Here is a 24,704-nt window from a genome sequence, read left to right as displayed (position 1 = left end):
AACATTCACTACTAGTGACTTGTAGAAGCCCCATGAGTTTAATTTGATTTTATTCTACTTCATTTTCATTCTCATTCAATTTATTTTGTCAGTATTTAAGTTGTATAGTTTTCAACATTTTGTAGTTTTCTACACGAAAAACAAAAACTGCCTAAAAACTGCTGAACTTTATTGATGACTTTATAGTTCTTTGACCCCTCCCCCACTTAGCCATTATTTTCTTTTCTTTTCAATCTAATTGAAAAGAAAATTAGAAATAGTTTTGTTGTATTTCTAAGCTTAATAGATTGTTTTGATTCATTTCAAATTTAATCTCCTTTCATGTATCTTCTTGTGTTTGAGTAAAATATTTAATTTAATTTAATCTTTTATTTTTTGGTTTTACTTCCGTGTGGAGTTCAGAAAGTTTGACGGGGCGTTGTCTGTTTCGTCTGGACCAATAGGAGGAGGTCACGTGTGAGCCCTGGACCAATCACAGGTGTCCTTTTGTTCCTCGGGGCTCCGGGAGTATAAATAGTTCGGGCTAACGGCTGCACCCTTCACTTCGCTCCAGACACAGGACAGATTGAGTCTTGTTGCCAGAAGCAAATCAACGTCGCGTCGTTCTCTAACTCTTCAGTGTTCCAGGAAACATGGTGAGTAGGAGAAACTCTGTCTGAATGATGTGCTCACAAATATCCGCAGTTTAGTTCGACTCGGCTCCAGAAGCAGCTTTTAACACAGGGAGCGAACATGGCGACGCTCCAAAGGGACCAAAGTGCGAGAACGTGTGTTTGTGTGTGGATGTAGTGGAGCTGGAACAAGAAGCAGCTGAGATTCAGGAGGAGCCGTAGTTTCCTGCTCCTCCTGTCCGGACGCTGATCCAGTTAGCGGAGCTCTCTGAGCTCTCAGCCGCGAACAGGCCCGTTTCACCGCCTCTTTCAAACACAGACACAAGAAGGTGCAGGAGGTGAAAGTGTCCCCGAGCTCAGCTGCTGCACCGGGTCCCTCTGTGGGAGCAGCCCAGACCGGGTGCTAGTTCTCTGTCAGTGGACTGAGGCAGTGAAGTCTCTGAAGTGACGCAGGCCTCTTGTCTAATCCACCCACGAGGCTTCAAGGCCTCTGAGACTCCAACCACAGGCTTTTCAAACTAAACCGTCCTGTGAGAAGCTGCTGCTCTTTGCACATCTCATCTCTCAGGGTTTGTTTGACTTCAGCTGTGTTTGGTCAAAGTCTTTTTTTATTTTTAAGCTGATGATACATTTTCTTTGTCCTCCAAACAAGTTTTTTTTCCCCCCTCCTCCTTCAACCACATGTCTGAATAATCAGCTGCTCTGTGGTATTTTAGCCAATGAAGGATTTTCTGCTCAGAGGGTAAATAATGAATGTACAGCATCTGTCAGGTGACTCTATTCATGGTGATCTTCACAAAGAGCTTCTTTCTTCTTCAGATCATGCATTAGCTCCAGGAACAGTCCACAACATGTGATTTCTAGCTCGAAGCTTGTTTTTTACTGACTAAGCCCTTTTTTATTTTCCTCCTCCGTTTCAAAAATAGATAAATGCACGCGGTTGAATAATATTTCTTTTCTTTCCACAGCGTGAGTGTATCTCCATCCACGTTGGTCAGGCCGGAGTCCAGATTGGCAATGCCTGCTGGGAGCTTTACTGCCTGGAACATGGGATCCAGCCAGACGGACAGATGCCCAGCGGCAAGACCATCGGAGGAGGAGACGACTCCTTCAACACCTTCTTCAGTGAGACCGGAGCTGGAAAGCACGTCCCCAGAGCTGTTTTCGTCGACCTGGAGCCCACTGTCATCGGTAAACTGTCATAAAATGTAGAAACCAGGGTGACTCTGATTTCCTTAAATCAAAGTGTTGAGTCATTTCTGACTGACTCTGTCTCTTCAGATGAAGTGCGCTCTGGAACCTACCGCCAGCTGTTCCACCCTGAGCAGCTGATCACCGGAAAGGAAGATGCTGCCAACAACTACGCCCGTGGACACTACACCATCGGCAAAGAGATCATCGACCTGGTGCTGGACAGGATCCGCAAACTGGTACTTAATTGATTCTTGAAGGATTTGATGCTGGATTTGTTCCCTCATGGTTGATTAACCTGTTGGTAAACTGCATCAGTTAATTTTGACAGAAAACATCAAACTAAATCATAATATTGTCTCATATTTAATCTGCCTCTCTGTCTGTCTTCAGGCTGACCAGTGCACTGGTCTTCAGGGCTTCCTGGTTTTCCACAGCTTCGGAGGAGGCACCGGCTCTGGCTTCACCTCCCTGCTGATGGAGCGTCTGTCCGTCGACTATGGCAAGAAGTCCAAGCTGGAGTTCTCCATCTACCCCGCCCCCCAGGTGTCCACCGCTGTGGTGGAGCCCTACAACGCCATCCTGACCACCCACACCACCCTGGAGCACTCTGACTGTGCCTTCATGGTAGATAACGAGGCCATCTACGATATCTGCCGCAGGAACCTGGATATCGAGCGTCCCTCCTACACCAACCTGAACAGGCTCATCAGTCAGATCGTGTCCTCCATCACTGCTTCCCTCCGTTTTGATGGTGCCCTCAATGTTGATCTGACAGAGTTCCAGACCAACTTGGTGCCATATCCCCGTATCCACTTCCCTCTGGCCACCTACGCTCCCGTCATCTCTGCTGAGAAGGCCTACCATGAGCAGTTAACGGTGTCTGAGATCACAAACGCCTGCTTCGAGCCAGCCAATCAGCTGGTGAAATGTGACCCTCGCCACGGTAAGTACATGGCCTGCTGCCTCCTGTACCGTGGAGATGTGGTGCCCAAAGATGTCAACGCCGCCATCGCCACCATCAAGACCAAACGCTCCATCCAGTTTGTGGACTGGTGTCCCACTGGTTTCAAGGTCGGCATCAACTACCAGCCCCCCACTGTGGTTCCTGGTGGAGACCTGGCCAAGGTCCAGAGGGCCGTGTGCATGCTGAGCAACACCACTGCCATCGCTGAGGCCTGGGCTCGCCTTGACCACAAGTTTGACCTGATGTATGCCAAGAGGGCCTTCGTTCACTGGTACGTGGGTGAGGGTATGGAGGAAGGAGAGTTCTCCGAGGCCAGAGAGGACATGGCAGCTCTGGAGAAAGATTACGAGGAGGTTGGAGCTGATAGTTTGGGAGAGGATGATGATGAAGAAGGGGAGGAGTATTAAACACATGCATTCCATTGTTTTTACCTGGACATTGTCATGATCTCAATAAAAGGTATTTGTTGACTGCAGTATTGTTTCCTCTTTAATTTTTTCTCTCTCTATATATGTATATTTTCTCACAGAGCAGAGGGTCTGTTGCACTTGAAGCATTTTGAATGGAGTTGTGACCACTATCTGTCCATGCTAATATCAAAGTGGTTTGTAGTTGTAAACGGTAACAATCACGGATACTTTGATTTACTCATCTTATCATCTATAATAATAATATCACTGTTTAAAAAGTAATATGCTCTGATGAGATGATGCATCTAAACTTAAACAGTTTCCACATACCTAAGGAAATGCACAACAAACCCTAATCTATTACATAGAGCTGTAAGAATTGTAAATTAAACAAAATTAAGTCTGTAAATCTAAAAGCACTTAAGTTTAAAGACTTTTGTCTCTTTTAAAATATTTAAATGTGATTACCCAGCATTTTAAATGAAAGAAAGTTGACCTCATTTAAGAGGAATTAATGTTCTAGAAACTATCTGAGGAAAAATAACTGTGGACTGATAAACTGCAGCAAACCAACACTTGTCTTTTATTTTAATAGAACATTTTAAAATAATAGACTTGTAAAGTAAAGGCTTTGTAATTCTAGACGGTGAATTAAAATCTCAGTTTGTGCCCAAAGATAGATACACAAAGTAATGGACAACATGGGGCTGTCTAAACAGTGAAACTGATAACATCACATTATCTGGTCATGAACCTATAATACTAATGATAGAGGTTGATTTGGAAAAGGGAAGATCAGACTGGAGAACGAATTAAACTGTTAAATGAGAGTATTTTGAAAAATAAATTCCAACAAGTTATGAAGAACTATCTAGAAATAAATGAAATGAGTGAGATTGATCCTTTAACCCTCTGGGATGGAACAAAAGCAGTTATCAGAGGTCCTTAAAAAGAAGACCTGTGAAAAGGAAATGATAGAATTGAAAATCAAAACTACAATAATGGAAAGAAAACATAAACAAAGGACTCAGCTATTCTGAAAGGACTTAAACACACAGAGCTTTAGATAACTTGCTTACTGAGAGAGTTAAAAGGTTTTTGATATATTTACCAAACAGATGTCAACGGCCCAAAAACACTGAAACTCTTGGTTTAACAGATTAAAAATCAACAGCCGGACAAACACAATGTAAAGAGGGGCATAGCACAAGAATTCACCCAGAGTCATGAACAGCTCTGTAGCCCAGAGCAGCTCAGCCCCTCTACCCATGACACAGCAAAACATACAGCAAATCTGAAATGACCTGAAATGAGGAAAATGTAAACCTCATTCGACCTATATAAGAGGAAGATGTAAAAAAGCAGTAAAGAACATTTTTATTTCATCTTAAACATGTTAGAACATTAATGACTCAGCTGAGCCTCTTTGGGGATGTGGTGTTCAGCAGATGACTCGACCATTTTGCAAACATGAAATCAAATCATTGCAGGTCAGGTACACAACATTCACTACTAGTGACTTGTAGAAGCCCCATGAGTTTAATTTGATTTTATTCTACTTAATTTTATTCTCATTCAATTTATTTTGTCAGTATTTAAGTTGTATAGTTTTCAACATTTTGTAGTTTTCTACACGAAAAACAAAAACTGCCTAAAAACTGCTGAACTTTATTGATGACTTTATAGTTCTTTGACCCCTCCCCCACTTAGCCATTATTTTCTTTCAATCTAATTGAAAATAAAATGGAAATAGTCCTCGTATATTTAAGTTAAATAGATTGTTATGATTTATTTTAAATGTAATCTCCTAACATGTATCTTCTTCTGTTTGAGTTAAATAGTTATTTGCATTTCATTTTTTGTTGTTTGAGTAAAATATTTAATTTAATTTAATCTTTTATTTTTTGGTTTTACTTCCGTGTGGAGTTCAGAAAGTTTGACGGGGCGTTGTCTGTTTCGTCTGGACCAATAGGAGGAGGTCACGTGTGAGCCGTGGACCAATCACAGTTGTCCTTTTGTTCCTCGGGGCTCCGGGAGTATAAATAGTTCGGGCTAACGGCTGCACCCTTCACTTCGCTCCAGACACAGGACAGATTGAGTCTTGTTGCCAGAAGCAAATCAACGTCGCGTCGTTCTCTAACTCTTCAGTGTTCCAGGAAACATGGTGAGTAGGAGAAACTCTGTCTGAATCATGTGCTCACAAATATCCGCGGTTTAGTTCGACTCGGCTCCAGAAGCAGCTTTTAACACAGGGAGCGAACATGGCGACGCTCCAAAGGGACCAAAGTGCGAGAACGTGTGTTTGTGTGTGGATGTAGTGGAGCTGGAACAAGAAGCAGCTGAGATTCAGGAGGAGCCGTAGTTTCCTGCTCCTCCTGTCCGGACGCTGATCCAGTTAGCGGAGCTCTCTGAGCTCTCAGCCGCGAACAGGCCCGTTTTACCGCCTCTTTCAAACAACTGCCTGGGGGGGGGGGGAGGGGAACTTATAGCGCAAGGTGCAGGAGGTGAAAGTGTCCCCGAGCTCAGCTGCTGCACCGGGTCCCTCTGTGAGAGCAGCCCAGACCGGGTGCTAGTTCTCCGTCAGTGGACTGAGGCAGTGAAGTCTCTGAAGTGACGCAGGCCTCTTGTCTAATCCACCCATGAGGCTTCAAGGCCTCTGAGACTCCAACCACAGGCTTTTCAAACTAAACCGTCCTCCATCCATCCTTTTCCCCCTCCTCCCTCAACCACATGTCTGAATAATCAGCTCTGTGGTATTTTAGTCGATGAAGGATTTCCTGCTCAGAGGGTAAATAATGAATGTACAGCATCTGTCAGGTGACTCTATTCATGGTGATCTTCACAAAGAGCTTCTTTCTTCTTCAGATCATGCATTAGCTCCAGGAACAGTCCACAACATGTGATTTCTAGCTCGAAGCTTGTTTTTTACTGACTAAGCCCTTTTTTATTTTCCTCCTCGGTTTCATAAATAGATAAATGCACGCGGTTGAATAATAGTTCTCTTCTTTCCACAGCGTGAGTGTATCTCCATCCACGTTGGTCAGGCCGGTGTCCAGATTGGCAATGCCTGCTGGGAGCTTTACTGCCTGGAACATGGGATCCACCCGGACGGACAGATGCCCAGCGACAAGACCATCGGAGGAGGAGACGACTCCTTCAACACCTTCTTCAGTGAGACCGGAGCTGGGAAGCACGTCCCCAGAGCTGTTTTCGTCGACCTGGAGCCCACTGTCATCGGTAAACTGTCATGAAATGTAGAAACCAGGGTGACTCTGATTTCCTTAAATCAAAGTGTTGAGTCATTTCTGACTGACTCTGTCTCTTCAGATGAAGTGCGCTCTGGAACCTACCGCCAGCTGTTCCACCCTGAGCAGCTGATCACCGGAAAGGAAGATGCTGCCAACAACTACGCCCGTGGACACTACACCATTGGCAAAGAGATCATCGACCTGGTGCTGGACAGGATCCGCAAACTGGTACTTAATTGATTCTTGATCGATTTGATGCTGGATTTGTTCCCTCATGGTTGATTAACCTGTTGGTAAACTGCATCAGTTAATTTTTCTTAATTTTGACAGAAAACATCAAACTAAATCATAATATTGTCTCATATTTAATCTGCCTCTCTGTCTGTCTTCAGGCTGACCAGTGCACTGGTCTTCAGGGCTTCCTGGTTTTCCACAGCTTCGGAGGAGGCACCGGCTCTGGCTTCACCTCCCTGCTGATGGAGCGTCTGTCTGTCGACTACGGCAAGAAGTCCAAGCTGGAGTTCTCCATCTACCCCGCCCCCCAGGTGTCCACTGCTGTGGTGGAGCCCTACAACGCCATCCTGACCACCCACACCACCCTGGAGCACTCTGACTGTGCCTTCATGGTAGATAACGAGGCCATCTACGATATCTGCCGCAGGAACCTGGATATCGAGCGTCCCTCCTACACCAACCTGAACAGGCTCATCAGTCAGATCGTGTCCTCCATCACTGCTTCCCTCCGTTTTGATGGTGCCCTCAATGTCGATCTGACAGAGTTCCAGACCAACTTGGTGCCATATCCCCGTATCCACTTCCCTCTGGCCACCTACGCTCCCGTCATCTCTGCTGAGAAGGCCTACCATGAGCAGTTAACAGTGTCCGAGATCACAAACGCCTGCTTCGAGCCGGCCAATCAGCTGGTGAAATGTGACCCTCGCCACGGTAAGTACATGGCCTGCTGCCTCCTGTACCGTGGAGATGTGGTGCCCAAAGATGTCAACGCCGCCATCGCCACCATCAAGACCAAACGCTCCATCCAGTTTGTGGACTGGTGTCCCACTGGTTTCAAGGTCGGCATCAACTACCAGCCCCCCACTGTGGTTCCTGGTGGAGACCTGGCCAAGGTCCAGAGGGCCGTGTGCATGCTGAGCAACACCACCGCCATCGCTGAGGCCTGGGCTCGCCTTGACCACAAGTTTGATCTCATGTACGCCAAGAGGGCCTTCGTTCACTGGTACGTGGGTGAGGGTATGGAGGAGGGAGAGTTCTCCGAGGCCAGAGAGGACATGGCAGCTCTGGAGAAAGATTACGAGGAGGTCGGAGCTGATAGTTTGGGAGATGATGATGAGGAAGGGGAGGAGTATTAAACACATGCATTCCATTGTTTTTAAGGGTTTGTAAACTGTTACAACCACTGTTACTTTGCTCTACACGTTCAAAAATGTAGAAGAGAACTGTTTGCAACATTGAATAAATTAAAGGGTTCGTGAACTGTTACAACCACTGTTACTTCGCTCTACACGTTATAAAATGTAGAGAACTGTTGATTGAATAAATTTAAGGGTTTGTAAACTGTTACAACCACTGTTACTTCGCTCTACACGTTATAAAATGTAGAAGAGAACTGTTTGCAACATTGAATAAATATAAGGAAGTATTAAACCCAGTCTACTGACCACTTTTTGAAGTGTGTGTGTGGAAAAAAGTTTGGAAATGAAACCAGGCCGCTCGGTTTAGCCACTTGAGGGCAGTGGTGTTCAGCAGCGGATGACTCCACGTTTCAAACATTAATTGTTGCAGGTCAGATAAACCTGATTCACTGTGACTGTGCAGCATTTTCTCTCTTTACTTCACCACCTTCAGGTTTCATTTGTATTTATTTAAGTGATTGTGTTTCCTCCTGAGAACAAAACAGACAGTGTCCCGGTTAGACAACAGAGGGTGTGGACGGTGACGTCTCCTGCTGGCGGACGGGCGGTGTTTAGAAAATACTTAGTTCTGCTGTTGCTATCCTGGATCTGACACTTCTGACTCATTCATAAAACATTACACGTTCAAAAATGTTGTAAAAGTTTTTATTTAATCTGAGGTTTGTAGTTTTGGACAGGGTCAGCCACACAAACACTGTTGTCAAATTCAATGATGATATTTAGATTTATTAAATGCACTAAAACTGACAGAAAGGCCTTCTGCATTACACTGACCCGTGTGAAGACTAGTCTTATTGCACTTGCTGTTGAGTCAATCAGTTTGGTGAATGAACAGATGCGGAATTGCCAGTTGAAACTGATTTCCAAATATAACAATATAGCAGATTTATAAAAGGTGCAGATTGCAGATTTTTCTTAATTCCATGACAACGGTGCATAACCAGTGGTCTGTGCTCATTTGAAAACTCAGAGGGAAAAAAGGATTTCAGCTAAGAACCTCACTTTTGGAAAAACCCACGTATTCACGGCTAAACGAACATGGGGACAATATTAAACGGCACATCTGAAGAGTGTTCCTCTCAGTGTAAGACACGGCGTTAAGAATCCGTCTTTGTTCGTTCCGAGGTAATCGGACTAACTCCTTTGGGAAATAAATAAATTCAGGGTTGCATATTATCAGAATATTTTGAACGTTGAAAAGACGTGCACTTCAAAATGATACAAAAAACACAGACCCATACACACAAAGTGCCCTCATGCGTACAAAAGTTGAAGTCCTGTTTGGCTCTAGAAGCACAACAGGCCCTGGATGTGAAGCGGTGGAAGTTTTCTACACTGGAACATACGTGAAAACACTTACAGGCAAACACGCCGTCCCCACCCGACCCTGCTGCTGCGTCTGTGTGAATATGATTCTGTCGACTAGAGCTAACACGCTACAACATACAGCCTCCACGTTCTGCTTTCTTATCCTATTGCAGAACAGTCACCACTCATTTAAAACCTCCTGGGTGCAGAGCAGCAGTGCACAACAAACACTGCAGGGACATACAGCATGTACGCAGAAGCAGTGAAGCTCCTTTACCTTCCTGTCTCCTCCTCTTAACCGCTGCTCAGCTCCTGAACCGAAGCAGCAGCGACAACAGAATATTTCACAGTGTCGAACACACACGGACTCAAATACAGATTTTTGCAAATAAAACTCATGATGCTTTGGAGTCTTTCTTAAGACATTCAAGAGCAACAGGGCGAAAAAACAACAGCTTTACAGAACATCGAGCATCCAGCAGTGATTGGATCTTATCTTGACACACACAGGTTTCTTAAACACGTTTCAGCCTCCTACTCAATGAATCCTCTTCAGCTTTTTAACCAAACCTTGGACAAAGCAGGCGATCGAAACAACATTATCCCCTTTGGATCCTTCACACGTCTGCTGCAGGTGGAGAGAATATTACGTCTGTATATGTGATCAACATTCTGCACACCTGTGACAAAACAATTATCATTCACCAGGACCACGCCCCAACAGGAAGTGAGTTAAAGGTCTGAAGGGAAGTCGATATATTGGATGTGGAGGAGAAGATGCATTTGGAAGGAGGCACTTTGTGGGGGGGGGGGGTATCATTCCACCCGAGATAATTACAGATCCCCCAGATAAAATGAGACATGAGAAGGGATGAGGGAGGGAAGAGAGGATGAAGAGATGAGGGATGAAGGGATGGGTGTATAGGGATAAAGGAAGGAGGATGAGGGAAGGAGGATGAGGGAAGGAGGATGAAGGATGGAGGATGAAGGATTAAAGGATGAGGGAGGAGGATGAAGGATTGAAGGATGAAGGATTGAAGGGATGGGTGTATAGGGATAAGGGAAGGAGGATGATGGATGAGGGAAGAGGATGTACTGATGAGGGTGAGGATGAAGGAAAGGGGATGAAGGGATGTGTGTAGGGTTGAGGGAAGAAGGATGAGGGATTGAAGGGATGAAGGAAGGAGGATGAAGGATTGAAGGGATGACGGATGAAGGAAGGGGGATGAAGGGATGAAAGGATGTGTGTATAGGGATGGGGAAGGAGGATGAAGGGATGAGGGTGGGCTCTCTTCTTTTCTCTTTCTCCAGGGAGGGTAAGAAGAGGATGGGATGAAGAGGAGTGTGATGTGTTGAGCAGGTAAATGTTGACGGGTGATCGGAGGTTGAAGCGCGGCCCTGATACTGAACCTGGGTTCACTAGTTAACTAACCAGTTAACTTCATTAGTGAGAAGCCGGTTCTTTTAAAAACCTGTTTTTCTCTTTCTTTGTGTCCCCCCCCCCCCTCCCCCTCTCCCCCCTCTGCAGCCCCGCCCCCTCCGCACTTTAACACACATCACCAGATCCAGATGAATCATGTCAGTCAATGTCCTTCACTTCCTCTGAGCTCCGGAAAGAGGAAAGAGCCTCACACAGTCACACCGAGAAAAACCTTGAGAAGAGATGAGGCTCTGCTCCTCCCCCTCCTCTTCCTCTTTCTCCTCCTCTTCCTCCTTCTCCCATCAGCACCCCTTTTCCATCTCTGCTCCTTCCTGAGGAGGAGGGACGCCATCTCTCTCCAACACCGCAGGCGACCTGCAGCAAACCAGCTTAGACTTTATTTATACAACACTTTACATATAAACACATGTATATACACATATACTTCACATGAATACCTCCACACACAAACAAATATATATATAAACCTAAAATATATTGTGGTTTAAAAGGCAAATAATCTGAAAATAATAAAGTAAGTGAATCTGAAAAAACCCCAAATGATAAATCAGGCTAAAATATAAACAAATGGACAATCAAATAAATTCAAATCAACTGAAGCCGTATAAAAAAGGTTGGTCTTCAGTTTGTGTTTCATGAACTTGAGCAGATTGTGAAAACGTGAATAAATAAATCACTTCCTCAACACGGCGAGCTGTTAGATCACCTGAGGTGGAGGAAAACGTCTCATGACAAAATGTGCACGAAGAGAATGGCCAGGCCGATGTTGAGCAGGATCACCATGCAGATCATGATGGTGTTCGGGCCCTGGAAGAACAGAGTGTGTCGTGAGGACAGTGAATTCAGAGGAAGTGTGACTTCGATAAACTGTTGGAATTATGGATCATAACACTAAGAATCAGATCGTGGATCAGATCAACAAATATATCTGTGCTGTTTAATAATCGAACTCTGGACGTGTGTTTACCTCCAGCTCCAAAGACTCAGCGGTTGCCTCATGACACGAGTTTGACACAATGGCCTTCAGTCGATTTTCTACTTTGGGATCCACCTTCGGAGTCGGTTTGGCAACAATGGGTTTGGCTTCCATTTGCCTCGGTGGTGTTTTGGGTTCAGGGGTGGGTGCAGGTTTTGGGGACGGAGCTGGGCTGGGTTGCCGTTTCGGTAACGGCTTTGTCTCCGCTTTGCTGGACGGCCTGCTCACCTCCCTGGACTCCACTTTGTTCTCGGACACGGAGGGCGCTGGCTCGGGGACTGAAGGGGCTCTCTCGGGTTTGATCTCTGCAGGTTTGGGCTCGGGGGTGACAGCTCTGGGTGCCTTGGCAGAGGGACGCGGAGCTTCTTCTTCATCGTGAGAGATGAGGCTATTCCTTACAGGGGCCACCGGAGCGATGTCCGGAGCTTTTGACTCGGACTCAAACTTCTGCAGGGGCTTGATCTCCAGGTCGGAGCCCTGCTCGTTCTTGCTGCTCTGACGGCTGGGGGTACGAGAGGGGCCGCGGCTGCTGGGCCCCCCTCCTCCTTCAGGGGCAGCTGGAGCAGAGATAGGGTTTGAAGGGGTGGTGGGGCGACTACTGGGCCGGCTGTTGGGTTTACTGCTTCCTTTACTGCCACCACCTTTACTGGATTTGTCTTCATTCCAGCTTCCCGGACTGAGGAGTTTAGGCTCTTCCTTGCTGATGATGCCCGGGCTGGGGGAGGGCGTGCGGCCTGGAGAAGAGCCAGGCATGAGGCTGTCCAGTTCATTCATGAGGGGGCTCTCGGGCGGAGTCGGCAGGGGCTCCTCCTCAGCCAACAGCGGCTCATGCATGACAATGTCTGTGTTCTCGCTGCCCTCCACCACCTCCTGGAACACCCTCTTCTTCAGATACTCAGGACCTGTGTGAGACCAGTGCGTTCACCAGGTTAGTTTATTCTCATCCATTATTTCACAGTCAGAGCAATGATCACTGCTCCGCTCTGAACAAAAGTACATTTACTCAGGGGCATTTGTATTTTACTTTCCATTTTACACTACTTTATACTTATATATATTTAATTCCTCCAGTTTATATTTTGTACTCAGTCAAAATAAGTGTTTATCCGTCGCTTTATCGGAAAAGTGCGACTTGTTTTTTGGACAACAGATATTAAAATGCACCTTTCCTACACAGACAGAGTATTTATATATATCAGCTCCTCGTAGTTTATTTTCTGAATTGTGAGGCCGCACCATTGTTTTCCCCAGTGAAAATAAACCAGATGGTGCAGACACTGACACATGATGTACGCCTGTGTTGCTTTCTCCTTGGTAAGAGATCTCTCACGGAGGAATGCACAGCAGAACCTCGTCCATTTGTTGCGTTAGTCACAGACCATGCAGGAAGCCAGCTCGCTGGATGTGTCTGATCCCTGTAAGCTCTCTGCTGAGGGAGAAAGCAGGAGGAAAATGCAAGAGGCTCCAAAATGGCTGCTCCTGCTGTTGTGTGAATGACTGTTGCCAGAGAGAATGAAACTGATATGATCCCTTCGGCCCAATAAGACGTTCCTTTTTTAGACATTCAAATGCGACCAATCTTGTCGGAGGATCTACCAGCACAAGCCGGAGGGACGTACAGGGACAGAAATATAAAATCTATGGCGGTCGTGGGCGTGTGTGTGCACAAAGGTACACAGATTAAAGAAACTGAGAGAGAGAACTTCTTTGTGTGACACTTACAGGAACACACACTCCTGCAACTGAACCTATGAGGTGCGACTGTCGGCGTGGACGGTAAAAACGAGCTATTTGTATCCACATATAAACATTCATGTCACACAGGGTTTTATTATATGTAAATATCCTATCAGAGAAGAAAATATATACAGAAAAGAAAGTGCTATGAAAATATCCCTAATGTTAGTATATCTTTCATTTCCTTTCCATTTTGCAGAACTCCTCCCACATTGATTCTACTGACCTGGTTGGTAGAAGGAGGGGGAGAGCTCTTTAGCGACCAGTCGGGCGATGCTGGACTCGCTGTTGGACGCCTGAGACGCTTGTTCAGCTCCGTCTGACTTGGCCTTTGCGTGGGTCGTCCTGCAGGGGGGGACAAAAGCAACACAATTGATGTTATTGCATAAAACTGCTCACATGAGGTCACAGTGACCTTGACCTTTGACCTCCGACTACTCAATAGTTGTACTAATTGTGAAGTGATTCTCTGAGGCTTTGTTAATCTAACACGTTCCTGAGGCAAAAAAAGGTCACAGCGACCTTGACCTTTGACCTTCAAAATCAAATCGGGTCATCCTTGAGTAACATCAGCACCGAATTTGAGGGAAATCCCTCAAAGAGTTCTTCAGGTGACGTTTTCCAGATGCAAAATGTGTGAATCTGTGCAAAATGTGAGGAAATTCCCTCAAAAACACGGAACGGACACACGACCTGAAAACTCAGTGCCGCTGGCGCAGAGACAGTGAAGCATCAGAGGGAAAATAAAGGGGTCAACAACATTATTAGGATTTCAGCAGCGTGGACATCCAGCCAATGGTTGAGTTATTTCAGTCTGGACCAAAGTGTAAAAACCTGCAGCTGAGAGTTCAAGGCTGCAGTTTGTTCCACATTCACTGAGAGAATTGGTGATTGTGATTACTCTGTGGATACTTGTCATTCTGTAACTTTACACTGAGCTGAGAATAGTCTCCCAGTCCACTTGAAGACTCAGCGGGGGAAGTCGCTTCCCACTGGAACAATTAGAGTCTCCTGGGGTTTTACTGTTTGATCGATGAGCTCCACCTGTCCACAGACAGTCCGCACCTCCTCTCTCACAGACACCTTCACCACCACACACGTTAAAACCGAAACAGTCATTTCACACTGAATGGTAAGAACATCAACAAGGTTTCTGATGCAACTTCCAAGAAACAGTGGAAAACCACAACGACACATTTGTCCTTGTGGGTGTGAATCAATCAATAATTCCTTATTTGCTCATCTCGGCCTTAACTTTTACATCTAATAATGTGTTTGTACCAATCGTCGGGCGCATGCAGATGTTTTAAAAGCTCGTTTTAAGTGGCCCAACGAGGAGAAATGAGAAATAACACTTCTTCTTTAACAAAGAAATCCTCAAACAAATGTTTCTCAAAGATGGTTTCTGTAATTTTAGCTCGTTCTTATGACACTGATGTTCAAGTCTTTAAGATCCGTTGGTTATTCTGAAAACTCGCGCTTCAGTTAAGGTGACGTTTCAATTTGGTTCGTTAGTCGGACTGTTTGTGTTTCTGGACTTTCACCTTGTTTATTGTTTCTCAGTTGTTTCCTGTTTAATTTTGAAACTCACCACTGGTCACTTCCTCTTGTTTCCTGCTTCCTTGGTCACCTGCTCTGATGTGTCTCACCTGTGTCTCTCCTGCCTTCAGTGTTTCCTTCCTGTGTCGTCACTTAAACTACTTGGTTCCAGCGTCCTCTGTCGTGACGTGAGTTTTGCCTTTAGCCTGTTGTTGTGGATACTTTTTGTTGTGTTGGATGGATTCCTGTGTTCTGCACTCTCTGAATTAAATGTTTTGATTTTTGAGCCTTAACATTCCTCTGCGTCTGCTTTTGCTCAATCTCACACTGTTGTACGTCACTTTTGAGTCTCCGCTTTGTATTCCAGCACTTTGAACCCCTCGCTCACAGAATCACGATCCAGGTTTAAAACAAAGGGGGGGATCGTTTATGGTTTTAGCTCCGAGGCTGTGGAAAACCATCAGATCAGCAGAATCAGTTAAAAAGGTCGTTAAAAACTCACCTCGCATTTTCATTGTTTTCATTTCTTTTTAAATGTTTTATTTGATTATGATTTGATTCTTTAGTTTCATCGTATTACTGAGTGTGATCTGTCCTTTGTTTTGTGAAGCACCTTGTAGCTCTGTAACTCTTTTAAAAGGTGCCAAATAAAGTTTATTATCTTTATTAAGTCTACAAATTAAAAGGATTCAACCATAAACATTTGCAGTCGCGTCCCTGTACATTGTATAACTGCTGCAGTCTGTCTGTCCTCCAGAGTTCCTCTGCAACCAAACATGACATTTGACACTGTGACCTAAATACCCCTTATGCTTTTAGGGTCGCCTTGAGGAGATGCCCGCTGCACACATGAGACATCAGCTGCAGAAAGAGACTCGGTCCGGTCTTCACCACCCACAGCTTGTATGAGATCACAGAATAATCTGTACCATAAATCTTTATCTGTAACGTATATCCTGTGCAATAAAAGCCTCTGTTCCTGCAGGTCCTACTGTCCTGCTGGTTTGTCACCATCTGTTTCTCGTCACGCTGCAGTTGTCCTGGAGCTGCTGATGGCAGGAGATATTCTGTCATTCTGGCATGTGCCACTGGATCTGTGTGGAAGGTCCTGTTCCAATGTGCAGTGTGTGTGTGTGTGTGTGTGACAGAGGGAGAGTGACAGAGTGACTTAGTCCCTTTAAAAAGAAATCACTTCACGATTCCTACATTTCAGTAGTTGTCAACTATTCCCAAAAATCTCTGGAGGCGTATTTGTTCCCACCCTCGTCAATGCGCGGGAGAGAGATGTTTGCTGGTCCGTGATTGGACGTTTAGAGAGTTCTCTGATTGTCGTCTGCCTTCCTTGATAGTGCTTCTCCTCGCTCACTTTGACTTTCAGACGGTCCTGCATAGCGCTGGTACCGATGTCGTACGTACACATCGTGCAGGTGGAGGTTTGATCTGCTCTGGTAAAATATTTCCACACCAGTGATTTTAGTCGAGCAATCTGAATCTGGTCGTGCGGCCGTGTTTCTTTCCGTGACTGCTGCTTCAGCATCCGCAGTGTTAACTCCAGATAATCTCCTGACATTATCCTGAGGGGCCACAAATGTCCGAGTGAGAATTTCTCAGGAGTTTCTCTCTACCAGTGTCCGATAAAATACATCGGATGATGTCCAGACGAGCCCATGATGTGAACCTCGCAGGAAATCCTCCACAGAAAGTCGGAACCCTATCGTGCGGGCATTCCCCGCACACTGGAAACTAGTCACGCATGACAACTACGACCTGTCGCCTGCTTGTCAACAACAGCAGCGCCCCCTACTGCAGAAGTGCTGTAGCTACCACTGCCATAGCACCGTCCTGAAACCACACGTGAGCGACTTGACTTCAGCGATGCAGTGTGGAATGGTTCTGTCGGCCGACTTGTCGAGTCGCCTGTGAAAACCCCATTAGGTGCTAAGTGCAACATTGTCAAGAGGTCACACAAGGAATAGCTTCAGAGATCTCGTCTAATTACTCACCAGCTATTTTCCCCTCTGTGACTTTATTTCTCATTAAACAAGTAACTAATAAAAACAGGCAGGATAGTCCCACGCTGAGGTCAGACCTGGACTGTGTTTACAAATGTTACGAGCGGCACAAAAACGCTGGAATCAGCAGCGCAGTGTGTAATCCAAGCTGCACAACTAAAGCTAGGTGTGGTACATATATACACTAACCCTTTATACCCAAGCACTTGCTTGTGAGCTGTGTCATATTTATATCCGTGGAACCATTTGACACCGCTGCTGACGCAAGATGGACTCAGATCTGTGATCTCTGACCGCCGAGAAGACGAGCCTGAGTTTCCAGTCGCGGACAGAACCGTCTGCAAAGAGTCGTTTCATTTGCTTCAACTGGACAAATGTGCGAGAAACAACAGGAGAGCCAGTGTGAGTTATTGTAAGCAAACAGTCTGGGTGTGTGCCCGTGACTAGGCAGGAAAGATGGAGGCTGGAGAGACGGGGGAGGGGGGGGGGGGGGGTAATCAGCTGTTGCATTCCCCTGTGATTGTGATACAGCAAGAGTGTGCGTGTCCATATTTAGTCAGGGCTCCTCTGTGACCGCAGGGCCCCTGTGTGTGCGTCATTTACACCCCGTCTTGCCACACAGGTCCTCCTCCAGACGCGCGGCTGCCAGCCCACGCAACAGAACAATGTCCACAGAGCGTCCGAATGCAAACGTTTAACTAACTGCTCTGGATTCCCATGCAGTGCACAGGTGGTATTTTTAACCCTCCGAGCCTTCGCCAAAGGATCATAGAGCGAAAAGGAACAGAGTCCTCACTGCTTATATAACACTGCACCAAAGTATTCACGTCCAGTACTTCAGGGAAAGTACAAATGTAGCTGCTCCCAGACATGGACTCCGGATAATCTCCTGAGTTTCTCCAGACCAGTTCCATTCGGCCCGAAGGGAGCTGATGTGAGAACGCAGCGGGAGATCCTCCGCAGGATTCATCGCCAGCGGGTTGATGATGTTTCTAACACGCGTGATCTCGGCAGCAGAATGAAGACGTTACGCAGAGAATGTCCGAACACAATTCTGTGAACATTCTTCTGAAAACGACTCATGAGAATGTAAAAAATACTACAAGTAGAAGAGTCTCGTTCAAAATGCCACTTGAAGAATCACAAGTTTGAAATCTCACTCTGCAGAAAATGACTCCAGGTTGAATTTAAAAGTAAACTACTTTACTCATAGCTTGGTAGTCTGGTCCAGAGGTCGAGCCCCTCTCAAGGGTCTAAAGATAATCTAAAGATTTAAAAAAAGCTTTGAATGTCTCTTGAATGACTCTTCTCTGATGTAACCTCTGTGTTTTTCTATAATTTCAGAAACACATAAAGAGTTTTGCTTCCATTCTCCTGGTGCAGGCGCCGGTGGATGTGCAGTAGGTGAGCGTTGTGAAGCACTGACACGATGCACACTGGCCCATTACTGCTTATCCTCACAGCACAATATTTAGATTTGGATCTGCTGGGACTGGGGTCTGCGCTCCGTCAGAGCAAGTCTGTAAACACTGAGCTTGTTTCATGTGCCGAGGACGACTGTGGACAAAAACACCACCTCCTTGTACGGTCACAGACAAACTGGAGTGTGCACGGACCCGTCTTTCTTTTTTTTGTCACTTGTACTTTTGTTTCTGTTTATTGATTTGTCGTGTTGACCTCAGGGTTGTTCTCTACTAACATGTTGTCTTGAGTTGCATTTTGGTCTTTCTAACTTAAAGTCCTCTCTCTGCTGCGCTGGACTCTTTATTTTATTTCCACCATCACTGCAGCCAGAAGGTCACAGCTGCGTCTTCACAGAACATCTTTTAACAGTTAGTCCAGTACTCCTGATGGTTTCTGGGTATCCAGCGTGTAATAGGAAATTCCTGTGGTCACTTTATCCTCCATATAAATATATATTATATATTATTTCTCATAATAATATATAATAATATGTCTTTGGTTATTGTGAGTGGGCGGCTCAGAATAAATGAAGTGTCTCGTTTTAATTTGTCTCATCGACCTTCTCTGTTCGACTCACACACTCTACCTCTCGGCCTCTTTTAAATCTCTCTCTTTTTGAAACCTTAATGAAAGTTTGGTTTGTTTTCATTAATATTGTTTAAATTTTGTTTTAGTAACTTTTAACCGCTTTATTTTTTATGGGTTTAACTTCCTGCCAAGCAGTTTGAAATATTTTTAGAAAAGTGCTACTTATAAGTATTGTACTAAAAATAATACTACTACTGACTATTATGGAGTCAGTCATGATCAAGGCCTGGTGGAGTCGGGACGTAAACGCTACTCTTCTTACCTGGAAGCGGCGATCTCGGCCTTCTGCTTGCCGATGGCAGCCGCCCGCTGCGCTCCCTCCACCGCCCGCTCCACCTTCTGCTTGATCTTGGTTCCCTTCAGCTGGATCACCCTCTTCTTCATGGCTTTCACCAGCATGTTGTTCATGTACTTGCCCTCCTCTTTCCCTCCCTCTGCGAAGGTGGTGCATCCGTAGCCGTGTCTCTGGTTGTTCAGCCACTCGCCCTCATACTTCAGCCCGCTGGACCTTTCGCTTATTCCATATCCCGAGCGCTTGTCGTTCTTCCACTCGCCCATGTAGACCTCTGTGGTGGTGGCGTCGATGTCGGCCTCCACAGGGGGGAAATCCTCGGCTCCGGCCAGGCTCTCGTCCCCGATGCTGATGGTGGAGTTGGTGTCGCTGGCGTTGGAGCTGAGGGCGGATTCCGTCCTCAGGAAGCTGATCTTGCTCTTCTGGCTGGATAGCGAGGTGCTGGAGTCGGACTTCTTCAGCTTACCCAGAAGAGAACCCCTGCGAAACAGGCCCTTCTTCTTGGGTTTCATCGCCTCCGGGTCCACCTGGAGAGTGAGGGCGAAGCCTCCGCGGGATGGTCCCAGCTGGGTCGGCGTGGCGACAGGGGTCTCCTCACCTGAGGCATTGGTGGTGGTGATGATGGGGATGTCTTGTTGCAAGACGGTGCCGTTGCTGTGCTCGCTGCGAAGGGAGGTCAAAGAGGTACGAAGCGGGGAGCGGACAACTGCAGCCATTCCGTAGGGGACGCTCTGACGGACACCGTAGCCGTGCCGCATCCCACCAGTGAACTGACCCTGGAAGGTACCTGCATACATCAGACAACAGGGAGCTTTGATTATTTAGAATAAAAATAGAAGCATTTCCTGACGGTCCATCTGAGCTAGTAAATTTACACGTCTGAGCGTGCGAGTGTAATCACGTGGCCTCTCACATCAACATCTTCATGCTCCCACTTCCACAGATAATGGAAAACAACGAGATTTTGCAGTTGACAAACAAGAACATCGACTATGTGCATTGAACAAATCAAAGATTATGGGAGTCAGGATTTTCTTTGTTTAAACAAAGATAAAACTGAAGTTATTGTTTTTGGAGGCAGGGAAGTTCGATTAAATCTCTCGTAGTCACAGACTCAAACCTGAAGAACATATCGAGGATTAGACGATTTGATTTCTCGGCAGGATTTGATGAAAGCTGCCCGTGCATGCCGTGTTCACGGGTCTCTCTACAGAATCCATCAGAAGGTCGAGTCCTCGCTGACACCAAGGAAGTGGATCACATCTCTGCAGCTCTGAAATCTTTACCCTGGTTCCCTCCCACAGTTTTGCAAATTTCTAAAATCCTGCTGTTGGTCTGTAAAACACTGAAGGTTTAAAATCTATTCCTGATCTGCTGCCTCGTTATGACTCAGACTCGTCAGGTCGTTCTGTCCCCGGAGTCAAAACTAAACATGGAGGAGCAGCGTTCACTTTCTACGTTCCACATACGAGAACTGTCACTTTCACATTTTTTCATCCGGCGATATTATCGAGTCAAAATGAGTCCAAATACTTTGCGACCTACAAGAGCGAAGACGATTCCGCCTATTTGTGTTTAGCGCTAATTAGCATTGTCTGTGTAAACGCGTTGACACTATGGAGACAGAATCCGTCCCTCTATATAAAACTGCTCGATCTTTTATTTGTGTCGTGTTGGAATCTTCGGCGTGAAAAGGCTCCGTCAGTCAGGCACTCGCTGACAAGTCGTCTCTGGGTTTGGTCTCATGCTAAAATTGACATGCGTGTGGATTAAAGTGAACGCGAGGCCTCAGCCTGTGAGGCCAGGAGGGCACGGGGGCCCGTTGGCTATTATTACATGCTGACATCTGGTGCTATCATAACCCCCCCCCCACGCAGCGTCCGGCCCACTGGGCTTCAGGCTGATGAGTCAGCTGTTACGGAGGGAAAAACGACTGCTGTGGTACAACATCGATTTTAAACACGTCCAACTTAGTTCACTTCACCTACACGTTATAGTTCAGGAGCGCTCCGGATCCACCAGAAGCTTCCAGAGAGATTTATGGATGGAAACATGTAACTTGAGAGAAGAACTCGGCCGGAGTGAAGGGATGATAAATGGTTTGTGGTGGAAGGGAATCGAGTAATTGTTCATATGTTACTTGAGTTATATATTTTATACATCAATATGATATTATTTCTATTTTACTGCATTTATTTGAAAACTAACGTAACTTTGCAGATTTGGGTTTTACACGAAAATACAATTTCTATATTTTTACAGATTAAAAAGTGAAATAAAGTTGTTAACGGCAGCTTTTACTAACTTGACAGAAATCTATAAATACAGATCTGAACACAACCCTGTCATGCAGTGTCACTTATTGGAATATATAATATAATCATATAATCCAGAGGTGGCCTTCTGCTCTATCATGAGAACAATTTGCTTTTCAAACTTTAAGAACTTTTGCAGTTAACGATGGAATGCTTAAACAAAACGGAAATGTTCCTGTGGGGTTTGGATTTCCGACGAGCTTGGAGCAGCTCTTGACTGACAGCAGCAGAGCGATACTTTCTTCTGGTTACACGGACGTTATAAACCCAGAGGATCCTCTTCGCTCGTTTGTTTTCATGTCACCTGCAATGAACTTAGTGCTGTGGACCATAATGGACGACGCCAAGTAGCTTGAGGGGTTTTGCTTGATCAAACTAGTGACAAGTAGTTTAGAAGTAGTATTTCAGTTCTGTACTCAAGTACGATTTCAAGGTTTTTCTACTTTACAAGAAGAAAAGTAGTTTTCTCTTCACCAAGTTAATTTGATTTAAAATTCAAAATATAACCAGCAGTGTTTAAAGCAGGGCCGGCACCTGGGGGGGGGGGGGGGGTCTGATTGTCCCCTGAAGCCCCCCTGTCCTCTCATAAGAAAATAAAGGATTCACTTATACCAACAATACTATCACTTCAGACATCTTTATACTTTCAAAGTATATTTAAAGATGTGAGGTTTTGCTCGACGCTGCAGAGCTACAACACGAAACCATCAACGTGTCATCAAACTGAATCAGGTCCCATTGAAGCTGAACAGATAATTGGCCCCTCTGTGTAAAGTGTGGCCCCTGGTTCAGGTTCCACCGCAGGAGTTGGAATGAAACATAAATAATAAATAATAATACTTTCACTTTATTCATGAGGCACCTTTATAACACACTTACAAGGCGAGTGACAGGTTAAAACTATAAATGAAGCAGGCTATTTATAGGTTCGACTTCCAGATGAATCCATCCTCACTCTGTGGTACTTCAAGTTTATGTTCAAGTTAAATGACTTGTTGTATTTCTACACAGTGTCTTACCTCCATCAGCGTATGTTTCTGTTCCGTATCCATCCTGAAGTCCATTATTCCACGTTCCCTCATACTTGGCTCCGCTGCCCACACTGAGCCTGATGCCATATCTCCCCTTGAAGCCATGAGTCCATTCCCCTTTGTAAATCCAGTGTCCTTTGGTTTCCACTCCCAGACCATGACGCTTCCCCTGCGACCAGTACCCCTCGTAGGTGTTCCCACTGGGCCAGGTGTAGACCCCCACCACCTCGAAGCCGTAGTTCCAGGAGCCGGAGAACTCCCCCTGGCCCTTGGGTCCGGTGCAGATACCGTGGCCGTGGGCCTTCCCCCCCTCCCAGCCTCCGCAGTAAGCTCCACCGTCGTCGAACTCGAAGCGACCCCCGCTCATGCCTCCGCCGCGGCGCAATTACGCACGGGTCAGAAAGTAAAGCTGCGTCCCGCTGTGTTACCTGGATGAAGATTGGAGCTCCGTCGGTGTGACCTCACCTCCACCTGACATGAACACGGACCGGAGGTGTCCTCGGGGCTCAGGCTGTGGCGGTGTCTTCCTCTGGGCTGGGGTTTGTGTCCATGAAGGCGCAATTTATTTTTATCCAGATTCTTCCAGCGTTGGATTCTTCATGGACTGTCGACTCTAAACACAGCTCGTCTCTAGAATAGATTAAACCCTGTTGCGTTCACGTGGAGCCAATTACTTGTTGATGCAGTGAAATGGAATTATTTCTGTGTGTGAGTCTGGATGAGGAGCCGGAGATCCTCCATGGCCACAGAGAAAAAGCCCCTCTCTCTCCCCCTGTCCTGTCCCTGCTGCCACCAGCTATCTCCTGACAGTCGCTGCTGTTGGAAATATTTTAGCAGACCTAACAAGGCTAACCCCCCCTCCCCCCCACCACACACACACACACACACACACACACACACACACACACACACACACACACACACACACACACTTCCAAAAATACAGCCCAATCCTTAACCCTGCTGCCTGTAAGGAACCATGCCAGAGGAGTCTTGCCACTTGGGGACTGGAGACTCTGGACTCTCTTCACCCTGCACACACAGACCTGCTCGTTCTCACAGTGTCTGGGTGGAAAAGAGACATTTGATAAAGAATTTCCCTCTCAGGTTCCTCTGTGGCCCGGCTGCCTGATTCTCCACAGATCTTATGGAACAGGAGGATGATATTTTTACACTTCCCCAAGAAAAAAAAAAGACAGAAAACCACAGCTCCTGTGTCGGTGGTGGATGTTTTAACAGTTTTATTGAACAGTATATGAAGCTCGTTATGTGATCTCAATTGTTCCTCGGTAAATGACCCTACAATCAATCAATCAATCAATCAATCAATCAATCAATCAAATGTGTGTAGCCCATATTGACCAATCACAATTTGTCTCATAGGACTGAAGGCGGGACATCCTCTGCTCTTAACGCTCGAATATAAAGTGAAGAAAAATTAACCAAAAACTTTAAAAAGGTAAAAACAGAAGTGAAACAGAGCACGTCAACAAAATAACAATATTAAAACCCAGCGTCTAACATACGTTTAATGAGTTGAACTTAACCACAGGACAATGAATTCTTGCAGTATCCATCATTTGCTGCCAGGAGATCCGCTCGCTGTCGCTGAAAAATTAAAATCTCAAGCGATTTCTTGAAGTTTACAAAAAGTTGAGATAAAAGATTTGAATGTAGGAGCTTGTTTGTTTGTCCCTCTGCTGGACAAAACTGGGAACTGCAACCAAATGTATTTCACTTTCCAATTTATCTCAATAAAAGTACAAATATAATTTCTTATGTTGCTCTGGAAAATCCCCTCCCACTTCCTTTCCTTTCCTTACCTGGCCGACTACTTCCTCCTGTGGCTCCGCCTGCAGAAGTCCTACAGGAAGCTCACCTGGTTCTTCCTTCCTGAACAGACAGACATGGCCGCCCTCGTGCCGGAGGCCTCATCCCCTCAAAGTTTGGACAGTGTCTGTGAGCGATGTGAGTTTTCCTCGTTTGTGAACAGAATTCATTTGTGTTTTTGATGCTTGTGTCGATGTTAAAGTTGTTTCAAGTCTTTTTACTTTAGCCGGAGTTGGTTTTTTTCTGGCTTCCTCTACGTTGTAGAATTGAATGTTAATGTTCTGTTAATTCCTTGATTTTAACTAATTCTA

The 24,704-nt window shown here is 45.7% G+C and overlaps 3 protein-coding genes and 1 long non-coding RNA gene across 4 annotated transcripts; 3 read left to right on the top strand and 1 right to left on the bottom strand.

Annotated features, from left to right (window-relative positions):
• Window positions 1-475: 475 nt before the first annotated feature.
• LOC138410603 (tubulin alpha chain-like) lies at window positions 476-3,244 on the top strand. Its single transcript, XM_069527412.1, has 4 exons — window positions 476-635; window positions 1,580-1,802; window positions 1,893-2,041; window positions 2,196-3,244. Exons 1-4 carry the CDS (start codon window positions 633-635, stop codon window positions 3,174-3,176), a joined length of 1,356 nt encoding a protein of 451 aa, XP_069383513.1. The 5' UTR covers window positions 476-632; the 3' UTR covers window positions 3,177-3,244.
• Window positions 3,245-5,115: 1,871 nt separating this feature from the next.
• Window positions 5,116-8,092, top strand: LOC109642580 (tubulin alpha-1C chain-like). The gene is made up of 4 exons (XM_069527415.1): window positions 5,116-5,343; window positions 6,194-6,416; window positions 6,507-6,655; window positions 6,820-8,092. Exons 1-4 carry the CDS (start codon window positions 5,341-5,343, stop codon window positions 7,795-7,797), a joined length of 1,353 nt encoding a protein of 450 aa, XP_069383516.1. The 5' UTR covers window positions 5,116-5,340; the 3' UTR covers window positions 7,798-8,092.
• Window positions 8,093-8,489: 397 nt separating this feature from the next.
• jph2 (junctophilin 2) lies at window positions 8,490-23,383 on the bottom strand. The gene is made up of 6 exons (XM_069527410.1): window positions 22,552-23,383; window positions 19,188-20,004; window positions 13,549-13,667; window positions 11,577-12,487; window positions 11,316-11,416; window positions 8,490-10,963 (listed from the first exon to the last, which is right to left on the bottom strand). Exons 1-5 carry the CDS (start codon window positions 22,928-22,930, stop codon window positions 11,336-11,338), a joined length of 2,307 nt encoding a protein of 768 aa, XP_069383511.1. The 5' UTR covers window positions 22,931-23,383; the 3' UTR covers window positions 8,490-10,963; window positions 11,316-11,335.
• LOC138410605 (uncharacterized) lies at window positions 13,676-19,173 on the top strand. Its single transcript, XR_011243306.1, has 3 exons — window positions 13,676-15,049; window positions 15,229-15,347; window positions 15,681-19,173. It is a non-coding gene; the product is annotated as an uncharacterized lncRNA (long non-coding RNA).
• Window positions 23,384-24,704: the final 1,321 nt, after the last annotated feature.

This window comes from Paralichthys olivaceus, chromosome 6, assembly GCF_024713975.1.
Source record: "Paralichthys olivaceus isolate ysfri-2021 chromosome 6, ASM2471397v2, whole genome shotgun sequence".
Lineage (NCBI taxonomy): Eukaryota > Metazoa > Chordata > Actinopteri > Pleuronectiformes > Paralichthyidae > Paralichthys > Paralichthys olivaceus.
The sequence above is the reverse complement of the archived record's forward strand: the minus strand, read 5'-3'. Positions and strand labels throughout refer to the sequence as shown.

Excerpts from the sequence above, each read along its gene's own strand:
- LOC138410603 (XM_069527412.1), top strand. Across the intron at positions 1,803-1,892 it reads CCTGGAGCCCACTGTCATCG|ATGAAGTGCGCTCTGGAACC; the intron begins GTAAACTGTCAT and ends CTGTCTCTTCAG. Across the intron at positions 2,042-2,195 it reads TGGACAGGATCCGCAAACTG|GCTGACCAGTGCACTGGTCT; the intron begins GTACTTAATTGA and ends GTCTGTCTTCAG.
- LOC109642580 (XM_069527415.1), top strand. Across the intron at positions 6,417-6,506 it reads CCTGGAGCCCACTGTCATCG|ATGAAGTGCGCTCTGGAACC; the intron begins GTAAACTGTCAT and ends CTGTCTCTTCAG. Across the intron at positions 6,656-6,819 it reads TGGACAGGATCCGCAAACTG|GCTGACCAGTGCACTGGTCT; the intron begins GTACTTAATTGA and ends GTCTGTCTTCAG.
- jph2 (XM_069527410.1), bottom strand. The coding sequence starts at position 22,930 with ATGAGCGGGGGTCGCTTCGAGTTCGACGACGGTGGAGCTTACTGCGGA. Across the intron at positions 20,005-22,551 it reads AGAAACATACGCTGATGGAG|GTACCTTCCAGGGTCAGTTC; the intron begins GTAAGACACTGT and ends TGATGTATGCAG. Across the intron at positions 11,417-11,576 it reads CTGAGTCTTTGGAGCTGGAG|GGCCCGAACACCATCATGAT; the intron begins GTAAACACACGT and ends CTGTTCTTCCAG.